This window comes from Monopterus albus, unplaced genomic scaffold (assembly GCF_001952655.1).
Source record: "Monopterus albus unplaced genomic scaffold, M_albus_1.0 scaffold82.1, whole genome shotgun sequence".
Classification (NCBI taxonomy): domain Eukaryota; kingdom Metazoa; phylum Chordata; class Actinopteri; order Synbranchiformes; family Synbranchidae; genus Monopterus; species Monopterus albus.
The window spans coordinates 2,038,079-2,063,539 of record NW_018127962.1 but is presented as its reverse complement, the minus strand read 5'-3'; the positions used below and the strand labels follow the sequence as shown (position 1 = coordinate 2,063,539).

The window sequence follows — 25,461 nt, the reverse complement described above, 5'->3', positions numbered from 1 at the left end:
TGAATAATAAACAAGAGCACCAGATTCATCAATATCTGTCATAAAATTACATGAAATGTTGTACATTTCTTATTAAGATGACATTAGCTGCCATGCAACTTTTTGGTCAGTGAAGAAATAGGACTAGTTCATTCATTTTCTAATCTTATTTTGACTTGGCTGAATAAAACACTGAAAGACTGGAAGCATCTGCATTAATTACAGTGATAATACTCATAAAGCTGTTATAAAATGGCAAGAGTGTGCATTACTCTTACTCTTATCTTGAGATCACATGATTTGAGAAGGCAGCAGATTGGATCATAAAAATCAGATATTACTGAGGAAGGCTGCGTTAGTGCAGTCCACTTATAGAGGTGGAAGCATAGTGGTAAATATTAAGAGGTGTCATTCATCACATGACTATGGCTATTTTTTAGCATTCCCTGAGCATGGCTTTTAAACCTTCCCCATTTGGTCCCTAACAAGTCTCTCCGATCAATCTTTACATTTTTCTCTGCATCCTCACCAATAATAATAATCATAGTCTTGGTCGCTCATCAGGAGAGCAAACCTGTTGGTTATCTCCTCAGTTTCTTGACTCCATCCACTCGCTCCTCTCCCACCTCCCCTTCTTCCTCTCCTTCCCCGGCCTCCTCCTCTCTTCTTCCTCCCTGCTGCTGAAGAGGCGGGATTGGCTTTGGTGCTGCAATTCCTCACAGCATCCAGGAGTGGTGAGTAGAGTTGTCCAGACAAGGAACCCCTGGTTAGGAGGGATTCAGCAGCTTGGCCCCCGTTTAAATACCTGAGAAGGCCGTGCAGCAATGTTCCACTGAACAAACTAAGACACACACGGAGGGAATGAAATGAAATGGAGATTACTGCTCCTCTAATTCTCATTCACCTGTGTTTGATCAATAGGTGAAAAATACAAACAGTATTTCCACATATTTTCTATTTTATGTCACAGTTTTTACCATGACAGGTGGGGAACAGGCAGTGGCAGCAGCAGTAGCTGATTGAGACAGAGCGCACTCCAGAGGCAGGCCTGCCATTGGCTGAAACTGTGAGCTGCTCCGATGTCCAAGCCCCTTCTCTCCCCTGGCCTCAGACGTTGTCGATCCAGCCCTGTCCACACACTGTGCTCTGTGGCCCAGTTTAACTGTGGGACTTGGATGACACACAGCAGCAACAGGTTTGATTCATTTCATTAGGGATAAACTGGCTTGTTAGTGAAGTGCATTTTAGTCTTTGTAACCTTGTGGAATGAAATGACAAAACACAGCTGACCAGCATGTTGGTAGTGGGTAGCTCCAGGCTGGTTGTTCCCGGACAGCTCTCCATAAACTATGCCCAGTAGCACAGCCTGGAGCTGGTGCTGAGAGGGTGTTGGTATGGCCTCTCGAAGCCAGAAGCCTGTCACTGCAACAGCCAGCCTCAGGTGGAGAGGAACAGGAGCCAGGACAGACTCGTTCACCCCCAAGACCTCTAACAGGGCGCCAAGACGAACTGCCACAGGAGCCTGGATAAAATCAGGTACAACTTTTGAAAATATATCATGAGGACAGCTTCTTGAAAAAAAACAACAACAAACAAACAAAACAAATATACCTGTGTAAGAAAATATTTTTATTGTTGTGTTTACCTGTCCAAGTGTATCCAGACAAATAGGGGTTCTAATGGGATGTGCCTCCACTGGATTTTTCTTCAGATTCAGGTCCTGACGGTCATACTCCTCCACATAAATGGGGGCAATACAGCCCTGAGCCTGCACTCTAGTTGCATCAGCTTCTTGATTAATGCTAAATCCTACATTTACACCCTGCTGTGTGGAAAAAATTATGCCCTGATCCCAACCTCCACCACTCTGACTGCCTCCCCATCCCCTACCCCCTCGCCCTCTCCCACCTCTCACTCCCTGGTTGATCTTTCCTTGTACCCTCATATCCTGTGCTTGGCTAGCACCACCTGGCAGGCCTCTGTGCAGTAATATCCCATATATAGCCTGACGTATAGCTCTGGCACTACAGTGGCTGCTGCCTAGCCTGCTGTTCTCCACTTGTGGCAGGAGCAGAACCCTGCGCATCACCAGGGCATCTACAACAGAGGGAGACAACATCCCTCGTGCTGCAGCCTGTGAAAGGCACTCTGGTATCTGTGCAAGGCCAGAGGTCTGCCTTCCTACAGCTGCCTTACCCCCAGAGAACCACTGAGCAAGAGAGCTTTGAGAGGTGATGATGTAGTCTTGCATAGCTTCCCACAGCTGTGAACTGAGCCCACCCTTCTGTCCTCTCTTACCTCTACCGCCTTCCTCCCCCATTAGCCTGTTCACTTCCTCCAGGGCCTCTACCGGGCTTTGAAAACAGGACAGCCAGAGAAGTAGCCTCTCGATGCGGTTGGTGGATGCTCTACCTCTACCCCTCCCACCTCCTCCACTCACATCTATCAGGGCAAGAAGTGTTTCAGCATCTTTTGGAGTACCATAGTCATTACCAGTCAGGACAGCACATAAAGGTAGCAACTCTTGGTTCATGCCCCCAAACCAGCGACAAAGACTGTTAGTGGTGTAGCACCGAGCAGAAATGTAGCGGTTAGAGGCTTTACCATTAAGGTTGGTCCACTGAAAAAAACTGAGTGGCAGGTAACCACCTAGAGGAAAGCACATAAACGATATGTTAAACAACATTAACAATTACTTACAGTACAAACCTCAAAGTCCAGTCACTGCCCACACCTGGTAGGTCAAAGATATAAAAATCACTGTCATTGGTCAAAACTGGGCAGTTCCACTGGCGAGCCAAACATGCAATCTCCCAGTCAGCCTCAGCTGGACACTGAACCAGTGGGACGTTTCTCTGGATGAGGACCTGAATGAAGACCTCTCTTGTGAGAATAGGGAGAACAGAGCCATTGCGGCCATGAGATATACTGTCTGCCTCCCTTATCTTGGATTGTAGACGCTGCCGCAGAGTGGAAAACTTCTTGTCACTGGGGTCCATCCCTTATAATCATAAATACAAGACAAATGAAATGTTTGTGGGTGGTACAACTGCAGAGAATAATGTTAAGAAAATGTAATTTAATTTAGTTGTATTTATCTGCAAAACTAAAATTAAACAAATTACATGAAATTGTGGAGGAAAAAGCAGAAAGACTAAAAGGCTTTAAGGATCACCTCTATAAATATAATTCACAGTTAAAAATGTATTTTAAGATTTAAATGCTCTGTAAAACTCTAAACAGAGTATAATGTTAACCATATTAGCTTTAGTAAAATATGGTAGTTAATAGGGCACATGACTTTGAATGGACTAAGCATCTTTACCTCCATCCAGAACCACGTATGGCTGGATGCCACAAGCTGACAATGCATCGAAGAACTGAGTAAGCAGAGAGGCGAAAGCATCATAGTCTCCTCCATGCTGCTGGTCCAAACCGTGGTTAAAATAGAGGCGGAAATACAGGCTGCAGCCATCAATAACCAGGTAGCTGTCCCTGAACTTCACATCTTGGAAGAAGTTTCTGTTCCCCTCCACATAGGTGGTCAGACCCTGGACGCCCATCTCAGGGCCTGGGAAAAAAATGGAGTGAGAATGAGCTAATGTTACTTACACAGTGACTGGTGCTTCAATACCACGCAGAGCTGTTTCAACTGCCTGGTTAGTGTAACGCTAATATAGAATACGACGGAAAATAAAAGCCATCGGCTGGACAGGAGTTTGTTTTCCCTGATAAGGTGACAGTCCCGTGGAAGATTAAAATATGAGAACGGAAATACGGCAACAGCACAAATGATACGTGGCCTACTAAACGGAAACGAATTCACGTATATTAACTACATCTGAAAGAATATTCGATGGGAAGTTTTCAGTTGGAGCATTAAAATATGTTTTTTACACAACAATATTACTTCACTTTTCAGTTTTCATGTGTTGCGCAGTTATTTCCTAGTAAAGTTACATTTCAAAGTAAAAGTACTTGCAAGTTCCAAAGGTTGATATTATTTTGTGTGTGTATATAATAACATTTTGGTATTTTCAAACCTATACTATTAAATCAAAGCGCATACAAATGCATTAAAAAGAAATCTTAAAAATGATAGACAATTGATCCCTATAAAATAACAAACCTTTATGCTGAATTGTGACAATTGCGATGTGTCTCGCGAGAGAAAGCGAGAACACAAAAGCTAGCGAGTGCGCTAGCCAGTGGTCTATCGATTTAAGTTAATCTCATTTTATTATGGCTACAATGTCTGGGGGTGCAAATCTCGCAATTCCTGGGACAAGCCAGTGCAGCACTGGGACGGCTGCGTACCGGAAAAAAGACAGCAGTCCGTCCTCCAGGTTCTGGGAGAGTCCGGATACTTTAGCCCAGCTGGAGGTGGTGCGGCAGTGGATCGGGAAGCACTACAAAAAGGTAGTTAGCTGGCTAGGAAGATAGCTAACACTGTGGAATAACAGAGTTGTCTTGAGAGGAAGGAAATGTTTATGAAAAAATGGATATTTGTTCATCTGCTTGATGAAAATAGAAAGTTGCTAGAGGATGGGGAATTCAGTACTAGATACAATTCAGAATGTTCTGAATCTGATTATATCAGGGTAATAAAAAGAAAACCTGAATCACTTATCCGTTAGTCAAACATACCTGGCTTGATACGCCTACGTAGACCCAAATTATCAACTTTAAAGATAGATTACATAGATATACTAGACAAAAGGTGTAATACCACTTTTGTAAGAGACAGTTTGCTTAATTATATCCTGGTTTAGCAAAAAGTACAGTGAATTTGATGGACCTGTCAAAAATTGACAGATCGTATGTGAGAACCACAGAAACGTGATCACTTTATTACTTATTCTTTTTCTTGCTATATTCTATATGTTTATTTTCTGTATCTTTTTTCTTTATTGTTTTGTGTTGTGTGTGTCAGTTATGTGTGTATATTGGTTACAGTTAGCCTTGTGTGTGTCAGTTATGTGTGTATATTATATGTTACAGTTGGCTTACAAACTTTATTTCAGATCATTTGGTAATGTTGCTAACAAGGTAGCCCATCTCCTGCTAGCGTGTCCAGTGGTTCACCATGTATAGATGAAGAGTGATGTAACTACTTATAATAAAAGAGGATACACAAATGGTACTAAATCCTAGAGGTTTATCAGAATAAACACAGCTAAGTTGGTGAAGCAGTTCGTAAAACCAAGCAAGGTAACATTAATGTTATAGACTATAATAAGGCATAATGATTAACATTAAAATTGAAAATATCTTCTTCATATCCCTGTGAAAATGTGTGTGTCTATCAGGTTGTGTTGATGGACCCTCCATCATGCCAGGCTCTGGCTGCAGTCACCATGCAGCTTCTCCAGTTTCAAGAGGATGTCTTTGGCAGACAGAGTACCAGTCCTGTTTTAACCAAACTGCCTGTGAGTCATCACACTTGACTCTAAAGTACCTGGTCCTCTGGTTGTTAGCAGGACCTGATATTCATTGAAATTCATGATGTATGTTGTGGTAGAGTTCGTGTGTTTTTGAAGTGGTTGATGTCACTATATTGTTATATGACCAAAGAAGGATAGATTTCTTTGTCAACAGTAAGGGTACATATTAGACATTAATCACTCTTTGTTGACAGTTAAAAATCCGGAGAATAAAAACACAATCAATCTGAATGTCCAAGGTAGCCTCTTTGCAAAGGGGGACTGATGATAGGTATTGGAATTTGGTACAATAGGTTAAACACATGCTAAACAAGAGAAACCACAGTCATTATAATTTCTTTACAGGCACAGTGCTTCCTTGACTTGCGACCAGGGGGTGGGCTCTGCCACATTCTTAGCACTGCCTACAAGTTCAAGGCCGACCAAGGCTGGTGTGTAGTCTTATGTGTCATTGACATTTCACAGTGGTATCCCTGCTCTGTATTTGTTTAAGTCTTCTTTACTGTGTCCTTAATATTTCTTTGTCTCTCTCCCTACCTTCACAGGAGAAGGTTTGATTTGCAGAATCCATCAAGGACTGAAAGGAATGTAGAGATGTTTGGTGCTATTGAAAGAGCATTGATCCAGGTGACAAAGACACACACATACACATGTGCTGACACCAGCCCACCATATACACACCACTGATGAACATGCACCTGCATTTTGTGTGTCTACAGAACAACTGTATGTCGCTGCCTGTGGTATATCTGGACCCCACACTGGATCAGGAGCTGACTAGCAGACTGACTGATATTATCACCAAGCACCAGGTAAAGATCCACAGATGAGAGCTGGGAAGGGGTTAAGTGGACAGAGGGTTGGACAGACCTAATAAGGATCAAAAATGTAAAACAGAATGATAAATTAGAAGTAAACTAAAGGTTGGACTGGCTGATTAAAACAAGTGTACTGATGGTAATGTAGCTCCTTCTCAGTGCTACTGGGTCACAGTATGTGCTTCCACAGGGTTCAGTCACTGAGGACCAGATACTTGCCAGTCACCACATCTACCCCTCACCTGTGTCTACAGAGGAAGGTCAGTTAAAATTTGTGTTTGTTATTGTTTTAAATCCGTGGTACTAATTAACTTGATGCATTTTTTATACACGCCTATTTGCAGATGAGTGGATGCGTCCTGTTTTGCAGAAAGACAAGCATGTCTTGGTACACTGGGGCTTGTACCCAGATAGGTAATACATGAGGACACATACACACATACAGGTGCTCACACACAGTTAGAGTACTTGCATATTATGTTTTTGTCCTTTTTCATCAGTTATGACAGTTGGCTATCCTCAGCTGATGTCGAAGGAGAGGCTGAAGAGCCGCCACATCCAGAGAGACCCTGGAGGGTGAGAACACATTTGTGGTACAATTGCTGAGGCAGCCAGCTTGGAGTCTGTTTGCTCTTTAGCAGTGTGATTTTTCTGACAGTTGTGAGTTTGGTGGTTGACTGAGATTCTTTTTCAATATTAGTGACTTTCATATAATATGATGTCATCTCGAAAACTCATCACGTTACTTAAAAGTTGACGGCCGTTGATTTATTTGCCAAAGTCAAACTTAATTTTTTTTCTGATGATGTGATCTGATGTGAGTTCATTTTCAGTACTTATAAGACATACATTAGCAAGAAACATTTAACGTTAATGCAGATTTTGTGTGGGTGTGTCTTCCAGGTCCATGCCAGATGGGTTCTGGACACAGACATTTTCAATGAGTGGATGAATGAGGAAGACTATTGTCTGGATGAGAGGAATGTGCCAATCATCCTCCGTCAGCGTATTTACCTCCAAGATGATCAGGTTTGTGTGAAGCTTGTATGTGAAGGCGGGTTTGTGAAGAAATGAGGCTTCTCTGTTAATAATACACAAGTGTTAAATGTTGAACAATTAATTCAAGCGTGATCCTTGAACTTTTTTTTCAAAAAATGAAAGGTCTTGATTTTTGTTGTTTCAAAGACACTTAAACTCGTGCTTTCTCTTTTTTTCTCCACCTAACTCTGCCCTCTCTCTGCCCTCAGGACTCCAAGTCCACTCCCTCCAAAAAGAGAAGACGCTCGCCCTCTCCTCCCTCCTCTGACGGCAGGAAGAAAGGAAAGAAGGGGTAAATATAGTTGTTTTATTCAAACTGGAGCACTTGCCTTTGGTTTGACATTTCAGGGCACAGCTCCAGCATTGATTTTTGTTCATATGCACAGAAGAAGACGTGGACAACAAGAGGAAGAGCCAGAAGAGGACTTGACTAAAGACATGGAGGACCCTACCCCTGTTCCTAACATGGAGGAAGTCATGCTACCCAAGAATGGTAAACATTCAAAGACCCACTAAAATGTTTTGTATGAATAAATGTCCTCATAAAGATGTCCAGATACTTGACATTTCTACTCCAAGTTGGTTTTCCTTTCCTACCCTGTCTGAGCAGTCAACCTGAAGAAAGACAGTGAGAATACTCCTGTCAAGGGAGGGATCATGGCTGACCTGGGTAAGCTTTCATGTGTTTCGAGTTTAAAATAAAAGTGTTCTTATACAGTTGTTGTTTGTGTGTATGCTCTTTGATCTTTTCATCATCATTCACTGCTTCTTTTCCAGATGAACAGGAGGAGGATTTTCCAGGAAGGGTAAATAGGATTTCTTTAATTAAAATGTTTCTTATTGCTTGAAGGTTGGATAGTCTGTATCAATTAGTGATTTTGTTTAAGCAGAATTAAATGTATTCTGTGTACACGTGCGTGTACAGGAGGACGATGAGGGAAGAGGAGAGATACCTCGTCTGTCAGAGGGAGAAGACAATATCACAGAACAAACCCATCACATTATAATACCAAGCTATACATCTTGGTTCAATTATAACAGGTAAACACATACTGTACAGACACGCTGACTCTAATCCTTTCATCAGTACATTAGAGTGTAACCTTACCTAAAAAAAACCTTTTCTAGCATTCACTCAATAGAGAAACGTGCACTGCCTGAATTTTTCAATGGAAAGAACAAGTCCAAATCTCCAGAAATGTGAGTACTGTTGACATTCAGACATCACCATTAACTTAATTGTTGGAGAAAGCCTCACCAACAGTATGATCATCCCTGTACAATGTAGCTACCTGGCCTACCGCAACTTCATGATCGACACGTACCGGCTGAATCCCCAGGAGTACCTCAGTTCAACATCCTGCAGACGCAACCTCACCGGAGATGTCTGTGCTCTCATGAGGTATAACTTGTAGTGTGGGTGTTGATACCATGCGGTGTTTACTGCATCTACTAAATTAGGTGTAGTATGTGGGCGTTCAGCTACCGTATGTTAACAAATTACATCGGTTAGTGCTGGGAAGGAGCTATGTGGTGTGGTTAATGGGCCTGCAGCTTTTAACAATGGCAGCTGATGACTTGTCAGTGTATTTACATTTTGTCATCTGTGAAGCCATTTTCCAGCTGAAACACAAATTAATAAGTATCAAGGAAAGTGTTGTTTTTGTCCAGGGTTCATGCATTTTTGGAGCAGTGGGGTTTGATCAACTACCAAGTGGATGCAGAGAGCAGACCCCTACCCATGGGACCCCCACCCACCCCTCATTTTAACGTACTGGTTGATACACCATCTGGACTGGCCCCCTTACAACACAGACCCCTGCAGGTAACACACACACACATCTGTACATGGAGAACACATGACAAACAAGTGGTTCTGTTGTGTGAACAGAAACTTTTGATTAAACTCTGCTGCTTGCTCTCACTCTTGTAGGTGTCCGCCTCACAGCACATGTTGTATTTCCCAGAAAAGAGCAGAGAGAAGCCTTCAGACTGCCAGAACTTTGGTCTGCGCACTGACATCTACGCCAAGAAACACCCTAAGGTCTCACAGTAACAGTACAAACAGATTGGTAGCTTGTCTAGAAGAATAGTTTTTTTTTTAATCAGTAGGTGGAATCTTTTTTTATTCATATGTAATAAATTCTATTAGTTAACATATCCATTACCTATACCTACTTGTATTTCATGTAAAAAATATATTACCAGTCTCTCTTTTCATGACTCTCTAAAAGTATGTCTAAAAGTTGTCACTATTATTCTAATGATATCTTTCTCAGACTAAAGGAGCGAGTGCAGGAAGGGAATGGACAGAGCAAGAGACACTCTTGTTATTAGAGGTAAGACAGTCACTCGTGCTCTTGCGTTTCTGTCACAGATTTTACACATGATTCACTGATTAGGTTAATTTTTGATCTGTTGGAATTTTTGTACATGATCCCAGCTTATTGCCTGTTCCTCTGTGTTTTCTCTTGTTTCTCTCAGGCCTTAGAGGTTTACAGAGATGACTGGAACAAAGTATCAGAGCACGTGGGCTCCAGAACACAAGATGACTGTATCCTCCACTTCCTTCGTCTGCCAATAGAAGACCCTTACCTGGAAGACTCCTCAGCCTCCCTTGGCCCACTGGCGTACCAGCCCGTGCCTTTCAGCCAATCAGATAATCCTGTTATGAGCACTGTGGCCTTCTTGGCATCTGTGGTGGACCCGCGGGTGGCGTCAGCTGCAGCTAAGGCTGCTCTGGGTGAGAGCATGAGAGAGAAGTGTTAATTTGTGTGTAGTCTAGATAATGGTAAACTGAATGTAGAGTGTGTGTTTAGTGATTCTAGACCTTTTGTCTTTAGAGGAGTTTTCCAGAGTGCAAGAGGAGTCAGTGGATAAGGTCTGTGAAATGTCCAACCAGCCTGAAAAAGCAGGTATGACTCTTAATCATATACGTGCAATCACACACAGTTGAATCAGTTTCTCTGTACTGTCTATAATACATTTTCAACCAGCCTGAAAAAGCAGGTATGACTGTTAATCATATACGTGCAATCACAAACAGTTGAATCAGTTTCTCTATACTGTCTATAATACATTTTCTCTGCCTTCCTCTGTCTTCCAGACTCAATGAATGTAGAAAGAATGGACACAAACTCCACCTCTCATCAGGTAATACAACATAAGCGCTTGAAGAGAATTTTTGTATTTGTTGGTGATGTTAGTAGCTTTCTGTGAGAGTATGTGTGTTTGTCTGCACATTTGATTCTGGTGCAGATCCCTGTAAGGGCAGATGGGCTCAAGGTGGAACCCACTGGGGCTAAAGTGGAGGGAATCAAAAGAGAAAATGCTGAAAATATCCTTGCAGAAGAAAGAGATGGTACGTAAATATGTACTGTGTGTCTCTCTATGTGTAAGGTTTATTTGCATGACTGGCTGTATTAATGAAATTCTCTCTGCAATCCAGGAAGGGGAGATGATGATGAGAGCGTAGGGCAGAGGGAGGGAGATGGGGATGAGGGGAGGAGAGTGATGGAGCAGGAGCTGGTGGAGGGCGGCGTTCCCATGCCAGCCGCAGCTGCCTTGTCCTCAGCTGCAACAAAGGCCAAGGTAAAGCCTGCCCTCTCACTTCAAAACACACCACTCACAGGAAGATAAAGTGAAGAAATGGTTGTCATTTTAAATGGGAGGCTTTCTTTCAGTTCTGCCAAGGTCTCCTAGCAACCAAACCGTCTTGGGGACCACTTTATGTTTCTCCACCCAGTTTTTCCTTTCATTTGTCACCCATTTGTAAGTTTCTCTGTGTGGCAAAGAGGTTCCTTTGATGAACTACTGTGATTAAGATAGCAGCTGTAACGCTGTGACTATTTTAAATGTTTTCTGGCACAATGTCTCATCATTATTGTCTCAGCCCTCGCTGGCGCTGATTGATTTGTTTTTCTTTCATTCAGTCTCCTAATTTATTTTCTCTGTCCCTCCTTGTCACGCTCTGTTACACCCAATTCACTTTACCCTCCTCTCACCTTTTTGTCTTTTCGCTTCCTCCTCAGTGTTTTCCTTCTTTATCTTTACTTCTGCTTTTTCCATTTCCATTGTTGTTAACCATGTCACATGTGCTTATCATCCAGCCATTCCCTCATTTATGGTGTCTCTTTCTTTGCACAAAACCTTTTGATAGCCTTTAAATTTCATCTTTGTTTTCCTCCTATACTTGCAGCACTTGGCAGCGGTAGAAGAGAGGAAGATTAAGTCCCTGGTGGCCCTGCTGGTGGAGACCCAAATGAAGAAGCTGGAGATCAAGCTGAGACATTTTGAGGAGCTTGAGACCATCATGGACCGTGAGAAAGAGGCTGTGAGTGAACATCATGTCTGCGATATCTCAAACCAGGGACAATGAAACTAAGTACCGCTTTATGATCTAAACCTCACCACTGCTCTGTAGTGGAATTGCTAAAATGTAAAATGTGAAACAACTATAGTGGCTAGTTTGTGACATCTTTTCTGCAGGGTCTAATTCAGAGGAATCACTAATATGTCTAGCTTATAACAATGATATTTAGTGTGCTTGTATATGTGTGTGTCATGCAGCTCGAGCAGCAGCGGCAGCAGCTTCTATCAGAGAGACAGACTTTCCACACAGAGCAGCTGAAACAGGCTGAAATAAAGGTGCGCCAGCAGAGGGAGCAGCAGGGTCAGCCAGGATACACGATGCAGCAACATTCAGGTCTGGACACACACACACACACACACACACACACACACACACACAAAGAGAAAATGAAACATCCTCTAAAACACGACACACCCATAAATCAGGTTAACTCATATTAGGACACAAGAGAAACACAGTAAAATGCATCCAGTGTCACTCAGCTCTCAATTTATCATTGCTCCTACACTTAACTAACTACTCTGTAGTTCAGACATTGCATTTTAGTTCCTCCTTCTTCTTCAGGCCAGTCTATGCCCAACCGGATGATGCCCGGTGGAGGTAATGCCCAAGTGATCGCCCCTCGGCACCCTGGAGCTCCCAACGGCATGTGTGAGTATTCTTTACTGCTACTGTCACAGTTTTAAAATGCTGGTGTGATGACACTAATGCCTTCTGTTACTGTCTCAGACCCATCCTCGCAGTCTGATGGGATAGAACCAGCACAGCCCGGGCCTCCAGCATCCAGTCACAGCTGAACTAACCAGAAAACAGATGCACACCACATCTTCTTCAACCAGGATACACACACATACAAATATGATACTGATATAATGTTCAGGAATAACTGCTTAGCATTGAAGTCTTCAGTAGTCACATGTTTATAGGCTGAAAAACAAGCACATAGCTGATGTGCATTTGGTCAACGGCTCTGTCCGTCTTATGTCTGTGAAATATTTGTGCTCTGATGTCAGAGATGAGAAAACTGCAGATTGCACTTGACTCATTAAAGTTGTTTTATATGAAACTAAAAGCTGTTTTGTGGTTCATTGTAGGTTCTGTCTGTGTAGAAAAGGTCTCTGCTTCCAATAATGGGTGTGTCTTCATGATGCGTTCCCAGTGCTCAGAAGCTACACAGCAATGGTAGCACAAAAGCATTAGAATTCCTTATGCCGCAATGAGAGTGTGTGGCACTTTTACACCAAAAGTACAAATTTTTACAAATTCTTCATCACATATACTGAGAGAATCCAGATCAGAGTCATTATCCTTTTTGATTTAACTTATTACATGCCTTCAGTGTGCACAGTAGTTTGTATAAAAGTAATATACCTCCAAGGATTTTCTGATGCATTCATTTTTTAAATCTATTTAAAACATTTTCTAAAGGCAAATTATATGGCCTTTGTGACACATTACATCATTCTGATTAAACAGGTCAAAGTGTCAAATTTTTATAGTGTAAGAATGTTAAGTAAAGTATTTTGTAAACGTGCTTGGTTGGTAACTGATTTCTGGTTCCCTTTCACAAAACCAAGTAGGAGTGTCACAGTGCCGTAAAACAAGATTTAACATTTACATACTGGCAATATAGTAATATTTATACAGTATACAACAAAAGTGTGTAAGCCCCAGTCAGTAATAAATGTTAATCCTGACCATTTAATACACTTCTATTTGTAGCCAAAGTCAATACATCTTTCAGTAGTGACATTACATGTCTAAATATTGTTTTTGAATAGTTTACATGTCTGCCTTTATTTTTGATGACAGATCTGATTTGATCCTTCTAGACATGGATGATAGAGATGTTTATCATTCTTTTCACCTAGTCTTTGCTAGGTTTTCTTTTTCCACAATCAAAAATAATTTTATGTCTTTGCTGATGATAGTTTGCATGGATTTTTTATTTGCATACTATCACATGCTGATAGACTGTAAGACACAAAGACTCATAAACAGTTGTTGTAGACTTGCTGATGATAGTTTGCATGGATTTTTAATTTGCATACTATCACATGCTCATAGACTGTAAGACACAAAGGCTCATAAACAGTTGTTGTAGATCATATTTGGTCACTGGTTCAGTTCAGCTGTTACTGTTAGAGAGCATTTTGTGTACGAGTCATACTGGTCCAACTGGTTCTAATGTATTGGTCCTTTGAAATGTGCAAGAAAAAAAATGATGACATTTTTTGAATTTTTATTTTTAAGGCTGATTTCAAAACCACAAATTATCAGCAAAGTGTGTTGTTCATCTTGGATCTTTGTAAATGTTGATAGTCTTGAAGATCATTGGAGATGAAGGAATGAGTCAGTTGTATTGTACTTATGGTCCTTTTCCTTAAAGAAATTGAACAAATTATTTTGACAACTACAAATATGACATTTGAATGTACATCAGCTTCATCAGACAGATGAAATTAACTTCTGAAAGAGTTTGAATAGTTTACATTTCCTACTTCTCCTTGATTTATCTGACCTTTTCTTTCAAAGTGGTAAAAGGAATTTGCCAATTAGTTCGGTGACGCCGGGGCAGCCGAGGACAGAGGCGATGCCGGAGAAGAAGGCTTTGAGGATCGAGGCGATGCCATTGAAGATGGTGCGGAGGATGGTGTCGACGCCATTGACCCAGGTGCCGGGGACGGTGGAGGAGCCATTGCAGCAGGCCTCAGTGTTGTAAGACGCGGCGTTACCTTTCCTAATAAAAGTGGTGAGAAACAACAACACCAAACAGTTACTCAGAGGAGGATGACAATATTTTACAATATGCAAATCAAACAGCAATTTTGTAAATGAAATCTTGTACCTCATGAGAAAATGATATTGTTTGTGAGCATCCAATGTTAAAACAGGTGCTTTAGCAAACCATTTGCAATTCCAATTTTATTTCTACCACACACTTTAATGCTGCTTGAAAATGATCTTTGTGAATGAACTATATGATCAGAACAGTAGTTGAAGGTAAATTACTTACTCAGACATCCACTTAGGTAACAGCTACTGTACATTCACTTTACAGTAGTTTCATGCATTTATTTCATGCCACTCGTACATCAGAGTACTGCATATAACCTCTCCTAGGAAGTGCAATGTGTTCCAGCTCTACCTAAATGTCCCACTGAAAGAGTTCAAAACTGAAACTCAGCATATCTTCTGCCTGTCAGACAATGCTGCCTGATTAATTTTTGAGTTCAAAACTGAAACTCAGCATATCTCCTGCCTGTCAGACAATGCAGCCTGATTAATTATATGCTTTTGTTTTCAAGCTATGGTGAGTTTGTTACAGTATATGTAAACACTTAGAAGTGTTCTATGAAGACAAATATCCAGTACAATATATTTTTAAAACATGACCTTATTTCCAGATAGAGATTACAGTAGGCCATTGTTATGCCTCAGTGAGGAAACATTGCAATGAGGTTTCTGTTTCATTCTTAGTCATTCAAAATGTAAAATGTTAATCTAATGGGCAAAGCTTAATTAGTTCTGAATGTTTTTTCATGCAAGAACATAATAAACTCTCTAGAGCAATACATCCAATGGTGTTTACAGTATAACTGATTTATTTGCAGTTTATTTTTGCTAGAATGGTTTTTATTAGGCTAGTGATAGTTGTGCTTGTTTGTAAAACAATACAAAGCTGCATGTCTGCCTTACTGTAAAATCTCATTAACTTGAAAGCACTTGAGTGTTTCATGTTATCATCACCTGGTTATACAAGCAGCCATGATGTGTTTTTTGTTTTACTGCCCTAGGACTGCCATATAAAGTAGAAGAACCACTACGTCACATAAAGTCCACACAAAACTTGCTCTGCTTCATTTCTCTGGTCTTTTACTGACACAGACACAGGGCGTCAGTTGTCTAATTACCTTCACCAGATAAAAACGTACGTTCAAAAAGGAAGCTCAACATATTATGTGCCTGTAAGACAATGCACTTTATCCAAAAGATTCTGCAAGTTACATGTGCTGAAGCAAAAAATGTTACAACCATACCTGGTCTTCCCTATTTTATAAGCTAATAAGTATATAAAAAAGGTAAAGGTGTTTTTTTTTTCTAGAACCTTTATTTTAATTGCGATTCATTTACTAATGAAAATTCAGTGATGTGAAGAACTACTTTGAATTGAAGAACTTAAAACAGTTTTTGTTAGTTTGTCTTTTTGTTTTGCATTTTTATCAGTCACACTGAAGGAAATGTGGATAAAAAGAATCAGAAGGGTGGGCGGAGCCATTTTTAAAACTGACAAATTACACTGTTTTTATGCAACAGAACACCTTGCACCTTGCAGTTACCTTGAATTACCTTCAGAAAAATGTTCTCAATATTTATGTGTTCTGTTAGCCAACTACCTCCAGCTTCCTCTCACCGTCCAAAAACATGCAGTGTAGGCTACTGATGACTCTAAATTGCCCGTAGGAGTGAGTGTGAGTGTGTGTGATTGTTTGTCTACATGTCAGCCCTGTGATAGACTGGTGACCTGTCCAGGGTGGACCCTGCCTCTTGCCCAATGTCAGCTGGGATTGGCTATTCAGGAATAAATGGTATAGATGATGGATGGATGGATGTTACCCAACTAGCAATCATTTACACCCTTGTGCAAATCAAACCCTGAAAACAACAACAATCAGGAGAGTTTCCAGGCCAGTCCAGTGTGTTAATTTGATAGAAAAATAATTCTTCACTTGTTTGGATGTGTGACATTTGGCTAAATCTTGTTGAAAAACACTGGATCCATCAGGAAATAACTTTTTTAGTTCTGAAACAACTTTTCTGCGGAGAAGTTCAGTGTATTGTGGTGAGCACATCATGCCCTGAACTGGATGTAAGTTACAAATGCCATAATAGCTGAAGCAACCCTAAAACATCTTTTTTGTGGGTGGTTTACTCTCTGGTCGGTGTGGGCATTGCAGAGCTTTTCATTTAGTGACCTCCGAACATGTTGACTTCACCGTGCCTAGAGAAAAAAATGGCTTTCATGGCTGAAAGGGATTTTTCTCCAGTCGTCTTTGGTCCACTTCTTGTATTTCAACACCCATTTATAATGTTTCACTTTCATAGTTTTGGTCAGGGGCTTTCCGGCCTACCTTCAAGAGACACCTGCAAATGGTGTTTGAACTTACTTCTATTCCTTTAAATAAGGCATCACTTGTTTTTCTAGGGTCTTTCAAACTTTACCATACCAAGTAAGCATCATCTCTGGGTGTGGTTTTGCTCTTTCGACCACATTTCCCCTTGCATTTCGGAGAAACAGAGCCTGTTTCCTTCATCTTGATCACATGGCTCACAGTTGCAAGACTGACACCTACAGCTCCTGCTATCTCCCTGTAGGTCTTTCCTGTGTGTTCATGTAAAACCACGATACTTGCACACGTTCTAGGTGTTGCATCCATTTTGTAGAACAACTGGTTTAGAAATGATAGGCCCTAAAAGCACAGATCACTATTTATATGAACTATGTTCACAGATGATGTAATATAGGGTATGTGTCTACTGATTATTGCATCAGAAAATGATGAGATAGCATCTCCTTAGGAAAAAGGAACAAAAAAAAAGTAAATTTATGATTTTTTTCCTGCATAAATTCATGACTACCTATGAAAAGATGAGAAATTGCAGTTAGTTTCAATTAATTTGCACAAGGGTGTAGATGCTCAGCTCACTTTTACTGTTGATATGATGTGACATTTATCTTAACGCCACATTTTCAGCACTCCAGAGGTTACTCAGTTTATACTGTACAAAGCAAATAATGATAAATATACAGTATTTATTGAATCAAATCATAAACAAATCAAATACATTCAATTTTCATTTATGTTCTTAGATGTTAGCAGTGTAGGTAAAAGGTAAATCAAATATATAAAATGTATTCATTGTAACACAAACGTCAGATTTTTACCGATGCAGCACATACAGTAAATATTCACATCTTCTCGACTTTATCTCTTGTTCCCCTTCACAGACACAAGATTAAGCATGAGTACCACATCAAGAAGCCAACTCCAGTCATCTTAGTAATATCTCTGGAAAACCATAGTAATTAATTAGAATGAACTATATCCTTGTCTAAAATGTAGCTCCAGAAATATCTCAGCAATAACAACATAATCACAGGATCAAACTCGGATTTCCATAGGGCAGAAAAACCATGCAAATATTTGAAATGTAAAAACTGCAGTATTTATACAAAGGAATCCATTGTGTCGACAGTAACAATGAAGTGAGAGACTGTATTAATAGTTAGGGTGGAGATACTCTTCATGTTTACAAAAAGTCTTTCCTTAGGAACAGGTGACACAATAACTTCCATTTTACAGTATATTATTGATAGATACTGTATGTGATATATGAGAGCACAGGGCAAAAGCCTTCATATCAATTTATGGACATCATAGTCTGCTTAGGTCTTACTGAATTAGCTTTGAGAGATGTCCTGAGAAATCTTTTAAATTTGATCAGGGTGATCCATCAAGACTTTTGTTTATTCATTTATTCTGATTATACTTTCTAAGAAGAGCCTAGTGTTAACTTAATAAGATGTGTTTCACAGTAACTGAATGTTATATCTCAGTGTGCGTTTGAAACATAGCGACAAAGGGCTCTCAAGTTATTTATGTTTAAGCAAAATAGATCAGCACAGCTTAGACCTTCAATTCTGTGTACAATGTGTACAATATAATAAACGAACAAAATTGTTGGTACCTTCCCTTAAAGAAAGAGAAACTCACAATGGTCACTGAAATAACGTGAAACTGACAAAAGTAATAATAAATAAAAAAATTCTTTAATAGAAGGGTACCAACAATTTTGTCCATGTGTGTAGCAAGCTATTTGCATTTCCGATTTTATTTCCACCCCACACATTAATGTTGCTTGAAAATGAGCAGCACATCACAGTTACTCAGAGGAAGATCAGGATATTTTACAATATACAAATCAAGCAACATTTTTTTAAATAAAAGCTTGTACTTCATGAGAAAATGTTTTGTGAACATCAAATGTAAAAACTGGTATTTTAGAAAGCTATTTCAAATCAAATTTTATTTTCATAGCGCCAAATCACAACAAAAGTCATCTCAGGACACTTTACAAAGTAAGGTCTAGACCTTACTGTTATCACTGTTATTTGCATTTCCAGTTTTATTTCCACCCCACACATTAATGCTGCTTGAAAATGAACCTTGTGAATGAACTATATGATCAGAACAATAGTTGAAGTACTTACAAAGCCAGGCTCATCTTGAGATTGTACTTCTTTGCAATAGCAATCCTGAGAATAGCTTTTGTATTTTTCAAATTGACAGTTAAGTTTTTGCTTTTGTTTTTCACTTTTGTTTCATGCCACTCCCATACTTCCTCACAGTCCTACATCAGAGCTTAGAACATCTCTCTTAAAGTGGACGGCAGCATGTTTCAGTCCTACCTAAAGGTCCTATTGAAGGAATTCATTATGTTCTCTGCCAGTGAGATAATGCAGCCTGATTAATTAACTTTTGTTATAGTGTTTGCAGTATATCATTTGCTTATCATTTCCAGACCCCTCATTATCCTGTAAACTCCTCTGAGGGTCACAACCCCCAAGTTGGGACCCATTGCATTAGTGTCTATAATTGGCATGCTGGGAAATATAAGCAATTTTTGTTTTCAAGATAAAAGCAAATTTATCCATGTGGATAAGGAAGGTGTATTTTGGTGTACTGAAGAGATGAGTGTGCAGCCTACAGCTGAGTATGAATAGAAACTCTGGTGCAGTGACAATCCACACACGGTTACCTGTCATATGTTTAGGTGTTATGGGTGTAGATATAGTTTAATAAGCTGCTGCTCGTTCTCCCAAGAGTTGATGTTGCAACAACACTCAGAGTAGGCACTGGAGGAGATTTGGACATCCTGTCCACCCCTCACTGTTCAACACAGGAACACAGGATGGAAAAACTGACACGGCCTGAGCACAACATGCACAAACACATGCACGCACAGAGCTTGGCGTCAACTTAGGTGTTCTAGTCTTTCATTCTGGTTCTCAGTAAGATCCATCTGTTCATCCTGTGCAAGAAAATATTTCTCTTCTGTCCCCATGCAATTTGAAAACTAACTAGTATTGTCTGTAAAAAGCCAAAGACTGTAAAAAATTTAATGACTATAGAATGGCTGAGGGTTGGAGGATAGGATGTATGTGCTTGTGTGTATTTATAATGGCAAAAACATGTGTGTGAGTGTACGTCTGTGTAGGGGGCAGGTGGGCGTGGAAGCAATCTTGTTCTGCTCTGCTTGGCAGTTCATCAGTGAAAATTTATTTCCCCCCCTATCTCCAGCATTCTCCAGCCCCCTCTCTTCACTGCTCACCCATCTCATCCATCCTCTGCATCCCATCACACACACCCTCTCTCTCTCTCCCCCTCTCTCACTCCGCCAGGTCCCAACTCTACAGCCATAGTGGGGATTTGAGGTATGGCCTCAGTTTGGATTTCCTGAAGGATGTGCACACAGCAGGAGCTGGGATCACTGCCTAGCCACTAAGTAATGAGTGATACTGTAATTTATTCACTAGAAACAAAGCATTTGGTTTTAATGGTTTCATAATGTATTTGACATAATGCCATTTTGGTGGAGAGCGGGTAGTTCGCCCTCTGCAGGCCATTTTGTTTGCTGTTTGTGACAGAAAGAGGAAAAGAGGAAAAGAGAAGGGGAAATTGATTCGTGTCAAACCAGTGATTACATATGTGTTTGGAAGCAATTCTGTTGTGGTATTTAGGGTGATAGACAGAAAGATAGCGGTGCACAGGCAGTGTGAAAAGCGATGTGTGTGTGTGTTAGGGCGTCTTGTGGGAAATTACATGGCGGGTGGCCTGTGGAAAAGGTGGGTGGATGGTGATCAGTACAGCAGCAGATGCCACTGTCTGAAGCCTATATCACAATAAAGCAATAAGAGGATCATCCACCCACTTTGCACATAAGCACCTCTCTCTGCTGGCCAAAAGCAGAAGGTACACATATAGCCCCCTGACATAAACACCACCCAGAGAGAGGGAGAATCTTAGATACAGCATGTTCACACACAGCAGTGGTGAAAAATGAAGCATACTGACTCATAGTGTTAACAGAGGCTGCTTAAATCTCTCACTTAGCCCCATTCCCCATATGCTTCAGCAAACTGAGGCTGGACATTAACGAGCATTTACAGTGCACGACGCGGTGCTGCGCTTTGCTTTGCCGGGAAAGGCTTAACGGGTCGCATGCAGGCAGCGACAAACCCGGCTCATTAAAATCCCGTCTGCAGACCCTCCGCCGGTCACGCGCATTACTACTACAACTCCTCCTGGTGCTGCCGGGGCTGGCGACGGACCCCAGAGCGCAGAGTGACACGCGCGCGCAAAAGGTGTGGAGGAGAGGGCACCCGCCTGGGACAATATGGGACCGAACCAGAGTCGTTAAACGGTTCACAGGCGCACACGAAACGCTGGGGAGATAACGGCGACATGAAGAAGACGGGCAAGATCTGAAGTTTGGAGGATCCACTGTGAGGATTATCGTACAGCCCCACTGTCTGACCGGTGACTAGAGGAACGGAATCAGATCGCTTCAGTGTGTCAAAGGGAATAGGCTGCGTAATGGCGCGCGGTGACACTCGTCTGTGGACCTGGCAGGTGATACTGACCATCTCAATGGTCACCATCCCCCTGTGTGCTCACGGTAAGTCCGCTGCACTACCGGAGTCCCACCCTGTGCGTGCATGTAGGCCTTTGTGTGTGCGTGTGTGCTTGTGCAAGAAAGCGCGCACGTGCCTGAATCAAATCACACCTGCACTGGCATGGCATGGAAATGTCCACATATGCACCATGGGGATACAGCTGCCATTTCAAAATTGGATATTAATAGTTAATATTAAATCATCTTTCTGCTGCCACCACTGGGGTTCTGAGAATCTATTGTACCTGCGTGGCAGTGATGAGATGATCTTTACATCTGTAATATAGACACTCACATTTTAAATGCATTTCTAATCGTCAGTCACCACTAGGGTTTGCAGCCAAACGGTATGATCTCATGCTGAGAGCCGCTGTACTGATAATTAATGGCACTTGAACCGCTGGCTGTGACCACTATCCACCTATCAGAGGAAAACCCCTCTCTCATGTAGACCTATATTTCTTCTAAGGTAACTGACTTATTATAAATGTTATGAGCTCTACTAATATGCACACTTATTTTTAAACAAATGCCATAGACCTGTGGGTGACAGAGACATCTATAGCCTACTGAAGCCGCGGCGGTGCGTGGTCCAGACAAAGGCGGGATTAGGTGCACCGTGGCCAGGCTACAGGAGGCCCATCCAGGGTGCTAAAAAGGCAAAATTCCTCCAGACAGTCAGTGGAAACCCGAGACAGCCAAACCCACTTCCTCTCACTCATTCACTGTCCATCCCCTTGAGAGGAGGGAGGCAATGTGGAAATCTGACACAGGCAGCCTTTGCTCCGTGTATCCGTCTGGCACACACACCATGGGGCTGAGTAGTGGGAATATGGAACATCTTGGAAATTCAGAAATGAGAAATTAGGAAATTCATTTTGACACTGCCCAGCAACAGGGTGGCTCGTGCGCGCAGAGGGTCGCCGGGGTTCACGTGGGCACGCGCTGCCTCTGTACCGCCCTCAATTCTCGCCGCATCTCGCGCCCTCAATGTGAAATCAGGCGTTAACTGTGACATATTGACTGGTAAATGTATGCCTGGCGACCTGTCTCTCATGCAGTAAACCCCAGAGACCATGGCTGTGGCTATGTGATTTATTAGGAACAGTGCAGCCTTAGCCGATTCTTCATTTATTTCATTGGCCACTTGGGGCGAAAAGAGAGTGTGAGAAAAAGATATATTTTTCTCTGTGTGACACTTAGACAGTATGAACCAAGCACATAAGAAGGTAAAACCACAACACAGTGGAAATATAGCTTTAAAAACCCATTGTCAAAGTGGTTGCCAATTAATATCCTGTGTTAGTCAGTCCACATATGCATGCAAACACAACATACAGGAACACACTTTTTCCTTGATGGTCATGTAATTCATTATGGATCAAATCCAGACTCTTGTGGATCTCTCCCATGCATGTTTGGGTGTTCACTGTCTGAGTGAGTGCATACTGTGAGGTCCATCTGCCCTGTAGCTCCAGAAAGCTCATGAAATGTCACAATAGATCAGATCAGCATCTCCCTGATGCCTTTTCTTTCACAGGCACACACACACACACACAGAGAAGCAGATTATGGAGAATACTATATATAGTTTGAAAAGCTAAAATGCACACAGATTAATGGGTGGAGGTTGCAGGCTGATCGGTCAGAGGGGTGAACAACTGGGCTCATTGGTACATGCAATTCAAAAAGTTTCAATACTAAATAATATACTAAACAGACAGATAGATAGATAGATAGATAGATAGATAGATAGATAGGTGTAGCTGGCACCAAGTACCTCATAACTCTTGAATTAATCTAAATGGACTAGCTGTGTCCACACAACACTATGCAGAATACCTGCCCATAGCTCTCACTGGAAAGGTGAAGGCTGCTGGGAAACAACACTCTAGCCAATCACAGTGACCTCAGATAAAACATGTTACTATGGCGACATGCTTGCCATGATGGCAGAGGTGAAGAGCTGAGTCAAAGGCACAAATCTCACCATTTCTAAGATGGAAATCAAATTTCTGAGCAAAGGCTTGTGCATTCAATTTGCTCATCTTGCTCTTGTAATCTCTTCACGGTCCCTTTTGCTCTTGTAATCACTAGAAGACTGCCAGGCGCAAACAGGATGTGACATCTTATTGTCAACAGGGAAAAATTGGAGGACTGAACCTTTAAATGAAATTTGAATCAGTTGTCATCAGTTTTATCCAGTGGGGCCTGCCTGTCTCTTTCACCAACACTGAAGCATTTGAGTTCCTACCAGCTCAGTTTTCCCAGAGATGGAGTTAGCATATAACGCTTACTGACTGGCCTGCTGATTGACTGAAAAACAAAAGAGAGAAAGTGAACACTGGATTCTCTGTTTCCACTGCAACCCCTCGCCCCACTCTTCCTTTCAACATGGCACCTCTTTACATCTCACCATGGCAACAACTGTGTGTGTGTGTGAGTGTGTGAGGCGAATCTCATGATTCCTCAGCCACCAGTAGTCTTCGTGACTCCAGGCACGTTCAGATGGTTTTTGTATTAGCTCTGAATGAAGTGCCAGACACTGAAAGTAGTGATCTCATTGGGCCTAGTGATTTCAGGGTGGCAGTGGGAGAGAAGCCGTCCAAGCCAAGTGTTTGGATGAGTTTGGCCGTTTGCGCACATGTACCAGCTCAGTGGAAAAATCTGAAACTGGCTTTTTGAAAATGAGACACATGTGGGAACAGCATCCCCCAGTATAAGAAAAATATTCCACAAACTGTAAAGTGTTTCCCCTTAAAGATAAAGTTTAACATTGTGGGAAAAGTGCACATTTGCTTTCTTGCCAAGAGTCAGATGAGAAGACTGTCTGTACACTAAATATGAAGCTACCACCAACAGTTAGTTAATCTTAGCACAGTAAAAACCTGGGAAATGCCTGGCTGTGTCCAAAGATAACGAAATTTAAAGTTTGGTATTTTGGTTACTTTGGAATCTTCACTTAAATTTTGGATATAGTTCTGTGGCTTTAAACTATGTCTGGCTGCACAGCACGAAGCTATAATGACTGGCACATAGGCAACTCATTGCATGTAACATTTTAAGAATCCTTGTTTGTCTGTATTCCCCTGATCTCTGTCTACCCCCCGCCTCTGAAACGATGTGTGCAGAACTTTGTCTGCCGATCATTAAGTACATGAGAAGCACCCGATCAGTTTGCCTCTAACCTGTAGCTTTAAATCCTTATCTAATCCTCACCCAGTCTCAGTCAACAGAGCACATTAGTCCAACATTTGATCTGCCTAATCCTACTCTACCACAGTCTGATTACAGTCCTGTTCTGATTTCTTTGACAATGAATCACTTGGCTCTTAAACTATAGCATGTGTTCTGCTGGGCCATTTTTTTTTCCTTAAATCAGCTTTCTCATTAACCAATTTTGTGCCTATTGCAATTTTTATTTCATACTGTTTGTGAAGGTCAGCCAACTTTACAGTGTATATGGTAACATTACACTATTACCTAACCTGCTGCAGCCTTAAGGCACTTCTGCAGAAAACTGCTGAGATCTCATCTTTCCTCATCCTTGGGCCACAATCATTATCTAAGGGAACAGAGTCAGTACCTTGGGATTAGCTCCATTCCAAAAAATGTTAGATGTGTATATACTGTACGTGTCTTTGTTTATTTTTAGTGCTCTGTCATTGATGTAACATTGACAATAAGATTATGTTAAGGAGGCACTTGGGGCACTGATTTTAGGAAGTGAGTCAAATTTAAATGACCTGTCATGTGGAGGAGTACTCGGTCTATGAAAACAGCTGTATAATGGCCTCTGTGGCTCTTTGTCTAGTTTGAGCAGCTAAACCCTGGTAATTTCATCATAGTTATCTGGAGATTAAAGAGGCTGGAGATATTGAGTCCGAGTGGACCATATTCTCCACCTCCATTGTTGATGCGGCCATTCGGAGCTGTGGCCGTAAGATCTCCGGTGCCTGTCGTGGTGACAATCCCCGAACCCGGTGGTGGACACCGGAAGTAAGGGATGCCGTCAAGCTGAAGAAGGAGTCCTTTCGAGCCTGGTTGGCTCGTGGGACTCCTGAGACAGCTG

At 41.5% G+C, this 25,461-nt stretch overlaps 3 protein-coding genes and 1 long non-coding RNA gene across 7 annotated transcripts in view; 2 read left to right on the top strand and 2 right to left on the bottom strand.

The window, feature by feature from the left end:
• Positions 1-10: 10 nt before the first annotated feature.
• Positions 11-4,196, bottom strand: aste1b (asteroid homolog 1b). Its single transcript, XM_020606812.1, has 7 exons — positions 4,109-4,196; positions 3,305-3,550; positions 2,714-2,980; positions 1,625-2,628; positions 1,270-1,501; positions 957-1,149; positions 11-820 (listed from the first exon to the last, which is right to left on the bottom strand). The coding sequence occupies exons 2-7, from the start codon at positions 3,540-3,542 to the stop codon at positions 505-507; spliced, it is 2,250 nt and encodes a 749-aa protein (XP_020462468.1). The 5' UTR covers positions 3,543-3,550; positions 4,109-4,196; the 3' UTR covers positions 11-504.
• On the top strand, positions 4,136-12,711 carry smarcc1b (SWI/SNF related BAF chromatin remodeling complex subunit C1b). Its single transcript, XM_020606810.1, has 28 exons — positions 4,136-4,398; positions 5,289-5,408; positions 5,769-5,854; positions 5,969-6,050; positions 6,143-6,235; positions 6,432-6,501; positions 6,586-6,655; positions 6,742-6,817; positions 7,145-7,270; positions 7,489-7,571; positions 7,666-7,772; positions 7,890-7,949; positions 8,057-8,085; positions 8,205-8,320; positions 8,408-8,479; positions 8,568-8,681; positions 8,951-9,104; positions 9,213-9,323; positions 9,559-9,618; positions 9,764-10,022; positions 10,123-10,194; positions 10,386-10,432; positions 10,538-10,640; positions 10,728-10,870; positions 11,478-11,612; positions 11,849-11,984; positions 12,216-12,302; positions 12,381-12,711. Exons 1-28 carry the CDS (start codon positions 4,222-4,224, stop codon positions 12,446-12,448), a joined length of 2,856 nt encoding a protein of 951 aa, XP_020462466.1. The 5' UTR covers positions 4,136-4,221; the 3' UTR covers positions 12,449-12,711.
• A 1,165-nt stretch (positions 12,712-13,876) lies between these two features.
• On the bottom strand, positions 13,877-19,050 carry LOC109963983 (uncharacterized). 2 transcript variants are annotated; one of them, XR_002275460.1, is made up of 3 exons: positions 18,925-19,050; positions 14,144-14,391; positions 13,877-14,033 (listed from the first exon to the last, which is right to left on the bottom strand). It is a non-coding gene; the product is annotated as an uncharacterized LOC109963983 (long non-coding RNA). The 2 variants fall into 2 exon arrangements; XR_002275459.1 differs by having other exon boundaries at positions 13,879-14,033; positions 14,173-14,391.
• Positions 19,051-20,792: 1,742 nt separating this feature from the next.
• Positions 20,793-25,461, top strand: part of cspg5b (chondroitin sulfate proteoglycan 5b) — a 14,281-nt gene continuing 9,612 nt past the window's right edge. For 2 of the 3 annotated variants that reach the window (XM_020606977.1, XM_020606976.1), the window contains exon 1: positions 20,793-21,392. In XM_020606977.1, coding sequence (XP_020462633.1) covers positions 21,311-21,392 — 82 coding nt within the window. In that variant the 5' untranslated portion in view covers positions 20,793-21,310. The remainder of the gene's footprint in view (positions 21,393-25,461) is intronic. The other variant, XM_020606975.1, reaches the window with a different exon arrangement.